Here is an 11841-nt window from a genome sequence, read left to right on the forward strand (position 1 = left end):
CAGCATGACAAAGAAACACAATCAGAGCTAAAATGTAGGGATGAACGTGCAAAAAAAGAAAGTTTTGGGAATATCGGTACTGCAGATGGAAATTCAAAAGAATTTGGGGACCATCTCTAATACTTTTCGGGAGATCTGATTTCCAAGAACATGCAGGATGGCCTTGATACATGATCAGTGTCTTATTTCTACTCTTGGTCAATCTCAACTAATCAGATCCAGAAACACCGATGAATGTGCTAAGAATAGTAGCTAAACCGAAGAGACAAGGACACCGGATGACAATGTTGAATGCAAGTCACGCTGACAGCACAATAGATTCATCAATGGCATCACTATTACGCTCATGATTATTGAAATTGGGAACTTTACTCCGTGGAGGAGAGAGGTTTCATCCTCAAACTTCTTTTTGGGATACGTTTCTGCTTCTGTATTTTTGTTTTTGCCGAAATGGAGGGCCATTAACTAACTGGCTTGAGATATCGCAGCCAATTAAAAGTTTATGGAACACCCGACGTAGTTCTCGTGTGTGTTTTCCTCTTGCTCTTCAAATGTATAGAGTTTCTCTCTCTTCCAGACCTTTTTCTTCTGTTTCATTTCTGTTCCTTCCGCTTACTTCTTCCTCTTCTTTCGCTTTTCCATTTTCGGCGCACAATCAGGACAGTACCACACCTCGTCGTCCTTCGGTGGCGACGTGATACCCACACATGACCAGTGGAACCATTCAAATTTACAATCGTCGTTGTCGCAGCCAATCATCTCGCCAAAAGACACACGCTGACAGAAACAGTACAAGTTGTTATCAGCATCGTCGCCGTTTGGTCTGGCCGGGTTCGCCAGGCGCAGCGAGATCGCCACAGGCTCATCTCCATAGTCATAATCCTCCGATTTGGGCCGCTTTTGCCGCTTCATCACAGAGTATGTCCGTTTCTTTCGGATGGCCTCCGGCATGGGCTTAGGCGTGGCACTGGACTCACTGTCTGAGCCATCTAGAGCATCCGCATCGAGCGGCGGCAAGAGGTCCTCCCTCTCCAACTTCTGGATGTCCACGCTGAAATTGTACATGTGTTTGGACACCAAAAAGAGCGCCGTGTTGGCAATCAAAATCTTCTCCTTCTGGATCTGCTGCACAAGCTTCATGTCCTCCTCGATCTTCTGGTAGAGCTGCTGCTCCTTCGGATGCTTCGTGAGCGTTCCATTGGCCCGGATGAACTTGTGGAGCTGGGAATCTTTTGTTTGGTAGCGTTTCCTGGCCTCGGCGAGCTGTGTGTCTTTCGCCTTGAGCTCTTCGAACAAATGCTTCACCTCGAGCGGTAGGTTCAGGAGGTTTTGCGTGTACTTGTCCAAAACCGCTGTGGTGTCCATTTTGCCCGGTGTTGGAGTTGCCACAATGTAGTTTAGTTTGCACTTGTGATGTTGGTCTGCATACAGCGCCAAGTCTCTATCAGCGTCTCTTTGGTTGAATTCCACTAGCCATGGATCTTGTTCCTCTTTTATGTGAGGGAAAGCCGCTTTCTGAAACCCAATTTGGCGTGCTTAAATGTGCCAGTGACGATGTTCGGGAAAAATGTCGCCAGGCTTTGCAAAACTCTCCACTGCTGGTCTTGCACAGTCTAGAAGCCTTTGGATCTGCCGCTGCGGCGTTCCTTGTGTCGTTTTTGCCCGGAGACTGCTCTGCGCTCATAAAAGAATGTGAAAAAAAGTTGGAAACGTCTTCTTCGGAGCCTGGACCGTCGCTAGACTTGTATCTCTCTCTCTATCTGAACTTGTGTCTCCAAAATGACACACTGGAACCCGTTCTTCTCCTATGTCCGTTCTTGAAGACACAGTACGACCGGGCTGTTACGTTGGCGTTGGTCTTGTACGCCAGGAAGTACACCCTGAAGGCTGAAAGTCAGGCCAAGACGCTTGTGCAAAGAATATTGAACACAGACCCTGACCACATTTCTGCGCTGGAGTTCCGATCACTTTGCTCAACAATAGAGCTTTTCTTTCCGATTTATCCTCAGTCCATGAAAGCTCTTTACGTTCTGGCCAGGTGCAAGGAAATCTTTCTTCATCAGGCACAAATGCTCGAAAACGGAAAGGGCAGTTCCAACTCAAAGATTGAATGGCTTTTACGAGTCTTATCGGCTTCCTGTGTTGATGAGGGAGCCCGCAAGTTCAACACGGATACATATCTACGTTTCCTAGTGGCTGGGACAGAAATGGACTCCCATGTGATACTGTCTCTTTCGCTCTTGTGTCTTGTCAAGTTGTGGAACTTCAGCGAGACAGAAAAGCAGATCTCCTTTGAGACCTTAGTCCAGAGCATCTGCAATGGTTTCAAGTCCTGTGATCTCCAAGATAAAAGCATCGAGTATTTCTTGGAATCTCTTGCATACTTATCTCTAGGAAATGCAGCGAAGAAAGCAATGAGAGACGATGAGGACTTTTTGGAACGTCTTCTCTTTGTGTTGGAAACAACCAAAGACCCTTCGAACATATATGGCGTTTTGCTTGTATACCTGAACTTATCAAAGTCCAGAGACCCGACCGCCGACAAAGACACAAACACAATAAACTACTTGAAAAACATCGCCGTACCAGGAAATGACAGAGCCGCCAATAACCCTGAGGATGATGCATTATTTAATGAAAATTTGGTCATTTCCCACAAGCTTGTGGGTTCTCTACGTGCTTTAAAGGTTACACAAGGGAACTCGCTTTCACAAATTATAAGGATCATCTACAACCTCTCTCTGAACCATAAGCGTGAAATTCAGCGAGAAATAGTGGCACAGGGAGGCTTGAATATTGTATTGAAGTATCTCACACAATATAGTCTGGTGGATAAGAAGACCCACAAGACACACGCATCTTCGATGGAAGAAGAGACTCTCGAGGTGAGACTTTGCGCCATCCGGGCTTTGGCCACAATCTGCCGGTCTGTGGACCCGAAACTTGCGTTTTCGGAATTTGACATCAAAACAACTGTGCCTTTCCTAGAGGAACTTTTAGGATTGGAAACAGAAGAACAGTCTTTCCAGACCCAAAAGGATAATCCTCGTGCGGTTTTCGCTTCGTCCATTACAATGCTAGACAAATTATGCTCTTTGTTAGCTCTAACCAACCTTTCTTCGATGCCAAACAAGGCGCTCCATGAATCAATAATTACGAGATTGTTCGAGCAGCATCTCAAAGACTTAATGTTGGAAACTTCTCAGCCGGACATACAAAGGGCAGCATGGGAACTCATCAATAATTTGATTTCCACGCCGATGATGCTTGCCAAATTCTTCAATTCAGAAAACCCAGAAAGCATTCGTAATTTGAACATTTTGGTGAAGATGTTGCATTCGAAAAACGAAAGCTTGCAGGTTGTGATAGCCGGACTACTAGCCAATGCAACAATGGAATTTGAGTTGGTGGCCCAGGTCTTGATGGAAAACCAGCAAGTGTTTGAGCAAATTATGGAAATCATTGCAAATATATTACAGAAACAAGCGGACAACGACGATCTTCTTCTAAGAGTGTTGACTTTCCTTCTTAATTTGGTGGAGGTGGCGGTGGGTCACAAGCTTGACGCTTTAGACAAGATTCAAAATGATAAGCCTTTGAAACAGGGACTCAAAAATGTGGTGATAAGCACAAAAAACTCAGACATTATGTATACTATCCGAGGAATAGTCGAGGCAGCTCAACTTAAGTTCTAATGGAGAAAGTCTTCTTAGGGCTGATCTAAAGGAGCACGGTCGACCGAAATAAAAGTTTCGGAGAAGAATTGGAGACTTACACAAGATTGACTAAAGATTTTTATTTGGAAAATGAAAATTTCTTTATTCATTTAGTGCTCAGATTAAGGAGTTACGAAGCCCAAGTATACACAAATAAGGTCTTTGCTTCTTATCCTTCTTAAGCCACTGTATAGTGAACTAAGCTTCTTTGAATCTACAGAAAGCGATCAGCAAAATGTATTCACCACTTGAAAGTAAATACCTTGTACAGACGTAATGGCAAAGATTTGAGGCATGAATGTAAAGCATCATCTAGTCCGGACGCCCTCTATTAGCATTGGGCAACTTTTGTAACTAGTATCACAGAGCTAGGATATACCTGTTCACAAGCTCTGGACACATTATTCCGACTAAAAATGAAGCATGCGCTGCACAAACGTCTCATCGTGCTTGGTACTCTCTTGTATATGTTTCTTTTCCACGTCAACCTTGCCCTGGATAGCGCGGTGCAAAGACGCCAAAAACTCAGGCAAAGTTGGCGATGTATTGACAGTTTTCGAAGGAAGATGGTCTTCCACCAAACACTCTCTGAATTCATGAGCCCAGCTGTCAATGCCTTGGCGTACTATGCGGATAGCCGAGCTGCTGATTGAGCCAGACCCGATGATCTCCTTCTGGAAGTACTGGACCAAGTTGCGAGCCTGCTGCGAGATGTTCGTAGGAAGTTCAGGCAACAGGTCAAGGTAAGGGTCGATGTCTTCAACGGAGCGGATATGTTCGCCGAACAAGTCGCGGAGAAGAAGCTTGTTGGCGTCTGGATGAACCCAGACATAGACTGTTGTGCCATTGCACAAGATGTAGACTCCCGGTTCCAAGCTCTGGGCAGTCAACGGCTTGAACTCAGGGAGGCGAAGGAAAGATTCGCCCACAAACTCTTCCGGATTCTCTTCTGCATCAGCACTTACGCCGTTTGCATAGCAGTCGGTATCGGCCAACGAATGGAGCTCCACAAGTGCCGGATACAAGTGGTAGGCCAAACGTTCGAGCGGCATGGACATCATGTCATAAACATCGCAAAGGCGAGAGTCGATGGAAATGGAAGACGAGTCCCGCATCGCCCGAGACTTGAGCAATGCCAAAAAGTACAACGGAAGGTGTTTGAGCGAGTCGGGGAAAATCAACTGGTTGGTGCGCGTGCTGTTCATGTTGTGGTTCTGTTCGCTCATAGCCCGGTACAGCGTGAAGATCTGCACGAGCTTTTCGCTTACAGACTTGCGCAACTCGACAAGCAGCTCTTTGCCCACAAACGAAAGCGTATCGCGAAGAACGGTGGCCACCACCGCGTCCTGGTCGACAAAACTGAAAACGTCCTGGAGACGTTCGCTCACAGCCAAAACCAAGTTGACAACACGCACTTTGCGGGTGCCGTGGCGGTCTGTGTAGAGCACGGCGGCCTGGAAGTGGCAGTCGTACTTTGTGTTGAGCGAGCCGTCGTACTCGAGCAAGATGGTGAAGGTCAGGTCTTCCGAGAGGACAGGTACAGCCGGGTCCAGCGAGAGGCCGACCAAGGACGCTTCGCCCGAGGGGAAACCGTAGTACTGGGTCACCTGCAAGCCGTTGGAGCAGCGCAACTTGAGCTGGCCCTGGTAGCCCACGCACTTCTTCACCGACGACACGAGCTGGTCCGTCAAGGCTCTGCCGTCGCGCTCAAACACAAAGGACGTCCACTTGCGCATGATTCCGCCCGTGACGGAGCAGAGCCAGCCAAGGTTCGACACGTCTGTGGGGGTGTCGGCCACGGCAAGAATGTCCAAGCCGACGTTCTGCGCCACCAAGTCCTTGCCCAAAAGACGGATGTACTCGTTGTCGGCCGCGTACAAGGCACGCTCGGCCTCTGCCAGCGGGCTGCGGCCCACGTTTCTGTTTTCCTTGATGCGCGAGCCGCCGGGGCCCCACGAGGGAAGCGTGCCCAAAAGAGCGGTGATTTTGCCTCCGCCGGCGCTCTGCAAGGCCAATGCCGCGGTGCGGACGGCCACGGCCAAACACGGCTCGGGCGAGCCCGGCGCAAGCTGCTCCATGGTGTTCAAGGCGTCCTCGATGATGCTTCTGCTGTCGGCGGGGTTGGCGAAAAGGCCGTGGTGGAACGGCACGAACGGGTCGTCCAAGTCGCCCGACAGCACAAGCTGCGCCGTGTCGAGCTCGGGCGCGAGGTTGAAGACGTGCACGCTGCTGTCGAAGAGCATGATGGAGTAGGCCGTGGGATCGGTGGTCTCGTTGCCGTTGTCGACGTCGCTGTCGCCGTCGCCGTCGCCGAAAATGGCCAAGCGGATCGCGTCGGCCGCCACCACAGGCAACTGCCGCTGCACACTGGCCATGCTGACGTCGACCAAAAACACGTGGTGCATGGCTTTGCCGCCGGCCTCGTAGTACTCGGGCACGGCAATGTCGTAGACGCCGCGGTGCAACTCGGGCCGCTGCGCCCTGTCCACGCGCTGGCCCGAGGCGTCGAGCGGCGCCACGTACTCGAGCGGAACGTGGTTGTTGCCGAACTGGCACACGTTACATGTGAAGCTGCCTGCGGCGGTGTGGGCCATGGCCGGGTTGATGTAGGTGCGGCAGCGGTTGCAGCGCGGCGGGCCCAGGCCCTGTGTCATGTCAACTGTGGGCACCGGGTCCTCGCCCGGCTGGAGCGGCGCAAACGGGCGCACCGTGACGGCCACAGGCAAGTGTGTGGCGCGGCGGAGCGCTTCGGTCTCGGGCATCGTGTACAAGGTGCTGCGCATGTGGCGGGGCGTGGCGGTGCCCTGGTCCACGGCCTGGTACTGGGTGCCTGCGGCGGGCGGCACCACGTTCTGGAACGAGAGGAACGGGCGCGTGGCGTACTCGGCGTGGTGGGCAAGCCGCGTGGCCGAGAGCGAGAGGCCGCGGGTGTCGGCGGGCGTGGCCACGTTGAGGGAAACAGACCCGGCTGCCAAACCTCCACTGGCGTAGCCGGTGGGGGTTGGCTGGAAGTTGTTGTTGGGGTTTGTGTTGGGGTAGTTTGTGTTGGGGTTTGTGTTGGGGTAGTTTGTGTAGTTTGTATTGTTTGGTTGGCTGAACTGGTTGCTTGGTTGGTTGTTTGGTTGGTTGAAGTTGTTGATGTTCCTGCTTGCGAACGCCGGCCTCGACACGTCGGGCATCGACCCGTTGGGCATGCTCATCGACGGAAGCGCCAAGGTCGGAACAGAGCCCGTGTGGTTTCCCTGGTAGAACGCCGGCGGCTGGAGCGGCGGCGACTGGACGTTGGCAAGCACGTGGTGGGCCCGCCGCTTTCGGCTGGGCAACGCAGCCACCCCGGCAGTCAATTGTGCTACTGGGTCCATGAGTAGTTGTTGGTCGCGATGTCAGATCAGGACGGCAGAGAAGAAAGAGCGAAGGTGGAAGAAGAGAAAAGAGAGAAGAGAGAAAAGAGAGAAGAGAGAAGAGAAAGGGAAGAGAAAAGAGAGAAGAGAAAAGAGAAAGGGAAAGGGAGAGAATAGAAAGGACAAAAAGTAGACAAATGTAGTGACGGTCGAAACAGTCGACACAGATCAGCGCGATCGTAGATATATAGATGAGATCGATGAAGAAATGAGATCGAGAAAGAAATGAGATCAAGATGAAGGAAGACAAACAGGTAAACGAGATTGACTTTTTCAAATTCTCTTCAGAATTTCAGTCTGGCTATTCTATCATCTTTCCAGTCAACAAACGATAAAAGAATAACTCAAAGATAATACATGGCAAGCAAAGATAACTATAAATTTGGCTCTAACTAAAGTTGTCCGCCGCTTGGTCCAAGATACAATGGTGTGATCATCCAGATAATCATTTTTATTCGGGTCGGATCACCAAAAATTGAATGTGTGGCAATTAAATATCTCGCTAATCTGTACTTCTTATGACTCGGCAACTACCTTTACTTTCACTTGAATTCTCATTGCTGTTGTTGTTCACCAAACTAGCTCTGGAGTAGTTTTGCTGTTCCTTTTGATGCTATTGATGAAACGACGGCATTCACAGGCTCAAGACAAACTCTAACCAAACCATCAAATACAATAAACCATCAAATACAATAAACCATCAAATACAATGAACCATTCAATGCAAACTTACGTATCTTCATGATTGCAATACCGTCGAACACACACAATTGGTTGGTGTAGGCTTTCACCTCGTCTGGCTCCATGGAGTTTAAAACTGGTTCATGGCTGCTGAGATTTTTACACACATTTTTAGACTTTGAAGGTTCATTGGGTGACAAACCAAATTAAGCATTCTTACATCTGGCAGAATTTAGCCGTTCAAAGTATGAGTGTTCATGCATGTCCGTATTCATCACTATCTACAGTATACGTATCTCGCATATGGAGCTGGACCAAGAATTTTTTCAAAGGGAGAGATGGTCAAAATAGCCCAGAGAAGAAGAAAACGACACAGCAAAAAGATCAGATTTTTCTAGGCAACTCAAAAGGCTATTTAAAAAGGTAACCCTAAACGACATTGAGTCAGGTCCATACTGCATGGCCCAATGCAGGTCCCCCTCTCTTAAGTGGATTGATGCATGCACCAAAGCTGGTAGATGAGTAGACACTGATTTTGAATGTTTATTGACTACTGAAGATTGAAGTGAAAATTGAAGATACTAATGATATCTGAGGCTTTCAGCCATAAACTTCTTTGGGCGGGTTTGAGCCGATGCTTGGCAAAAGTGGTTTTATTGACAGACACTTGACTTGAGCTCAAGATTTCATCTGCAATTTAGTTGACAGTTCTCTCTACACTGTAGTTGGCTTCCATAGAAGTAACGTCTATTTTATTGGCAAGTGGATAGTTCCGGTGAAGGTGGCCAAATTGATGGGCCGAGAGAGCAAAATATAAGAGTAGTAAAGTACAAGAGAAGACTATCAAGAGAACAGTACAAGAGTAAGCGTACATGAGAAAGAGAAGGAGAGTATAAGAGTATCAAGAGTAGAGTACAAGGGTATAAGACTATACAAGAGTCACGAGAAGAGATATCAAGAGAGAATATCAAGAGAGGAATATCAAGAGAGGAATATCAAGAGAAAAAGAGTAAGAGTACATGAGTATATGAGTATATGAGTATATGAGTATGAGTATATGAGTATGAGTATATGAGTATGAGTATATGAGTATGAGTATATGAGTATGAGTATAAAAGTATATGAGTATATGTGTATCAAGAGAAGAGGAGTACAAAACATACACTACAAGAGCAAGACTACAAGAGCAAGACAAGACATGAGGATATGAGATACGAGTATAGCACACCGCAGTACCATACACCATGTCATCCTGTGGCCTACACAACTCGGTCATACTGTAGGTATCAGAATCGGCCGTTGGTGGATGTTGAAGGTATGAGGCATGGCCAAACCGTCAAAGTCAGCTTCTATTTCCTCGGGATGAGGGTCGGGCAATACTTTCCCTGGATACTCCACTGCGCCATTATCTTTTTCATCACCGACGTCCTCCTCTTCTTCTTCATTCGGCGATATGGTTCGCAACTTGATGCTTTGGTAATTTTTTCAACCAGGAGACCAGGCCGATTCAGATCGGGATACAGGAATAGAAGACTCAGATCGGGATAAAGAATAGAAGACTCAGACGAGATTACAAGAAGAAGATTTGGGAACGAGTAAAAATAAGAAACGCAAGGCAGTGGATGACACTCGAACAGACATACAAGTGAAGCGAACGAGACAAACAACTTCAGGAAACAAGTACAATTAGGAAACAAGTACAGCTAGGAAACAACCATAACTAAGAAACAAGTACAGCTAGGAAACAACCATAACTAGGAAACAAGTATAAGTTCAGGCGTCAACTATCGTTATCGTTATCGTCAATTCCACAGACCCTTCGCCCGGGTCTGTTGTCCGGTCCACATAAGACAGGTCGCACCATGCACGCTAAGAAAAACCACCTTGCCCAGAAAACCACCCATGCCGTCTGTCAACTCCACCATGTTCACCATGAGCAACTACAGCGTCTACTTTCTCATGGAGCAAAACACCGTCAACCTCAACTGCTCCGTGTACTCGCTCACGCTGGGGCTGCTTGTGCTCCAGGACTACTTCTCGCACCAGTGGCTGGCCAACTTGACGGACTTTGTGCCCGCCTACTACGCCACCAACTGCTCGGTGCCCGACTTGGTGGCCCATATCCTGAACCAGAGCGTGTCGGACGCCGACGTGCTCCGGTGGATGCGCGACTTCAAAAACAACCCCTACAACATCTCCGACAACGGCGACTCGTTTGTGGCCTTGCTCTACATGATTCTGGGGCTGTGTGTGTCGTGCTGGATGTTGGAGCTCATGTTTGTGTTGCTGCCCAAGTACAAGCGCAAGCCGCTCCTCACGCACTTGGCCACCGTCATGTACCTGGTTGTGCTCACCATCATCTTGGCGCAGATCACCGCCGTGTCGCGCGACGAGTACTACTCGGACACGCTTGACATGATCAAGATCCTCAACATCGTCAACGACAAGCGCAAGTACCCGACGGCCATCACCATTCTGCAGCTCTTGACCAACTTGGCGCTCGTGCACCTCGGCGTGGCCATGACGCGCCAAACGTGGAAACGCATCAACGGCGCCGTGGGGCTTCTTCTTACCGTGGCCAACTTGGTCGCGATGGCCGTGCGCCAGGCCCAGTTGGACGACTTTGCCAAGCTCAGCGTGAAAAACCCGTCGCCGGCCATGTTCGCCCAGCACGTGTGCCAGCTTCTCATCATCCTCTGGCTCGCCATGCTCTTGGCCTACCACACGCTCTTTGGCACGGCGTCCGCGCCCCGCCAGGTGGCCTACTCGCGCAAGCTCGTGCCGCTTGCCCTGTTGACGTGGTTTCTTGTGGCGCTCCAGTTTGTCATGGTTCTCCTCACCGCCACGCTTTGGCGCAACGACTGGCTTGTGCGCGCCTGGATCACCTTCTTCCCCTACGTGCTCAGCATCTACGTGTTGACGTGCTGCTGGGAGTGGGTGCACTCGATCCGCGACTTGGAGCTGAAGCTCGAGCGCGTGGGCATGTTGGGCCGGCCCATCAGCATGGACGACATTGGCGGCTTTGATGCGTCGAAACACAACCGGCCGATCCAGCGGCGCTTTTCCGCGTGGAAAAAGATGCTTTTCGGCTCCGAGGCGTCGCAGTTTGTGCTGGACAAGGACTTGAGCTCGTCTGGATCGAGCCTGGACGCGCAGAACCCAGAGGGAAACAGCGAAAGCGTCAACCAAGGCGTAAATCAGAACACTGAAAACACTGAAAACGCTGAAAACACTCACACTCACACTCACACTCAGAACACCGGCGCCGGCCAGAATGCTAACCTGGCGGAGACAGCGGCACACGTTCACAGCAACCACAGCATTGGCCATCTTCAAAGTGGCAGTCACCCCCACTCGGAGCTGGATTTCGAATACGAGGTCGAATACGTCGACGACTGGGACGACGCGCCACAAGAAGGAACCTCGCATGATCTTGCCGGCCATGATCATGACGACTTGCCGTCGTTTCGCCCGCATCCGGGCTACTCGATCGACGACTACTGGGACGAAAAATAATGGGATAGGTTATATACGGATAATGGATATCAGGATAGATACATGATCAATGGATAGATATAGATAAAAGATAATCAATGGATAGATATTGGGTGAGCTGATCAAAGCCTACGAACAGGAGCCTCCTTGATTTACTTGATTGGTGAATCTCATGGCTCATGATTTAATGCGAGATCTATAAGTGCGAAGCTGGCCAGACATTTTCAGGTTCCGTATAAACAACGGCTTATACTAACTACGATCGACAAAACTAGCTGATGCAGCTCTCAGGTAAAAAGAGAGACAATCCAGGCAAAAAGAAGGGCAATCCGCAAAAAGAATTGCGATTTCTGTGGATCGAACACAGGACCTTCAGATCTTCAGTCTGACGCTCTCCCAACTGAGCTAAAACCGCGTAGAACCCATGCCGGGACTCGAACCCGGAATCTTTTGATTAGAAGTCAAATGCGCTAACCATTACGCCACACAGGCTTTGATACATGCCATTGTTGCGGCTTTGATATGCCGAGTCGAATCATGTCCAGTTA

At 49.4% G+C, this 11841-nt stretch overlaps 4 protein-coding genes and 2 non-coding genes across 6 annotated transcripts; 2 read left to right on the top strand and 4 right to left on the bottom strand. All coding sequences in view use genetic code 12, as the record gives it.

The window, feature by feature from the left end:
- Positions 1–612: 612 nt before the first annotated feature.
- NBN1 (histone acetyltransferase) lies at positions 613–1365 on the bottom strand (the record flags this gene model as incomplete). The annotated part of the gene is made up of 1 exon (XM_002614558.2): positions 613–1365. One exon carries the CDS (start codon positions 1363–1365, stop codon positions 613–615), a length of 753 nt encoding a protein of 250 aa, XP_002614604.2.
- A 110-nt stretch (positions 1366–1475) lies between these two features.
- Positions 1476–3695, top strand: FOB63_003887 (uncharacterized protein; the record flags this gene model as incomplete). Its single annotated transcript, XM_002614557.2, has 1 exon — positions 1476–3695. One exon carries the CDS (start codon positions 1476–1478, stop codon positions 3693–3695), a length of 2220 nt encoding a protein of 739 aa, XP_002614603.2.
- Positions 3696–4126: 431 nt separating this feature from the next.
- On the bottom strand, positions 4127–7078 carry FOB63_003888 (uncharacterized protein; the record flags this gene model as incomplete). Its single annotated transcript, XM_002614555.2, has 1 exon — positions 4127–7078. One exon carries the CDS (start codon positions 7076–7078, stop codon positions 4127–4129), a length of 2952 nt encoding a protein of 983 aa, XP_002614601.2.
- A 1964-nt stretch (positions 7079–9042) lies between these two features.
- On the top strand, positions 9043–11314 carry DFG16 (Dfg16p; the record flags this gene model as incomplete). Its single annotated transcript, XM_066102365.1, has 2 exons — positions 9043–9077; positions 9613–11314. 2 exons carry the CDS (start codon positions 9043–9045, stop codon positions 11312–11314), a joined length of 1737 nt encoding a protein of 578 aa, XP_065958307.1.
- Positions 11315–11635: 321 nt separating this feature from the next.
- FOB63_005624 lies at positions 11636–11708 on the bottom strand. Its single transcript has one exon. It is a non-coding gene; the product is annotated as a tRNA-Phe (tRNA).
- Positions 11709–11712: 4 nt separating this feature from the next.
- FOB63_005623 lies at positions 11713–11785 on the bottom strand. Its single transcript has one exon. It is a non-coding gene; the product is annotated as a tRNA-Arg (tRNA).
- Positions 11786–11841: the final 56 nt, after the last annotated feature.

Source organism: Clavispora lusitaniae (assembly GCF_014636115.1).
Source record: "Clavispora lusitaniae strain FDAARGOS_655 chromosome Unknown tig00000185_pilon, whole genome shotgun sequence".
Lineage (NCBI taxonomy): Eukaryota > Fungi > Ascomycota > Pichiomycetes > Serinales > Metschnikowiaceae > Clavispora > Clavispora lusitaniae.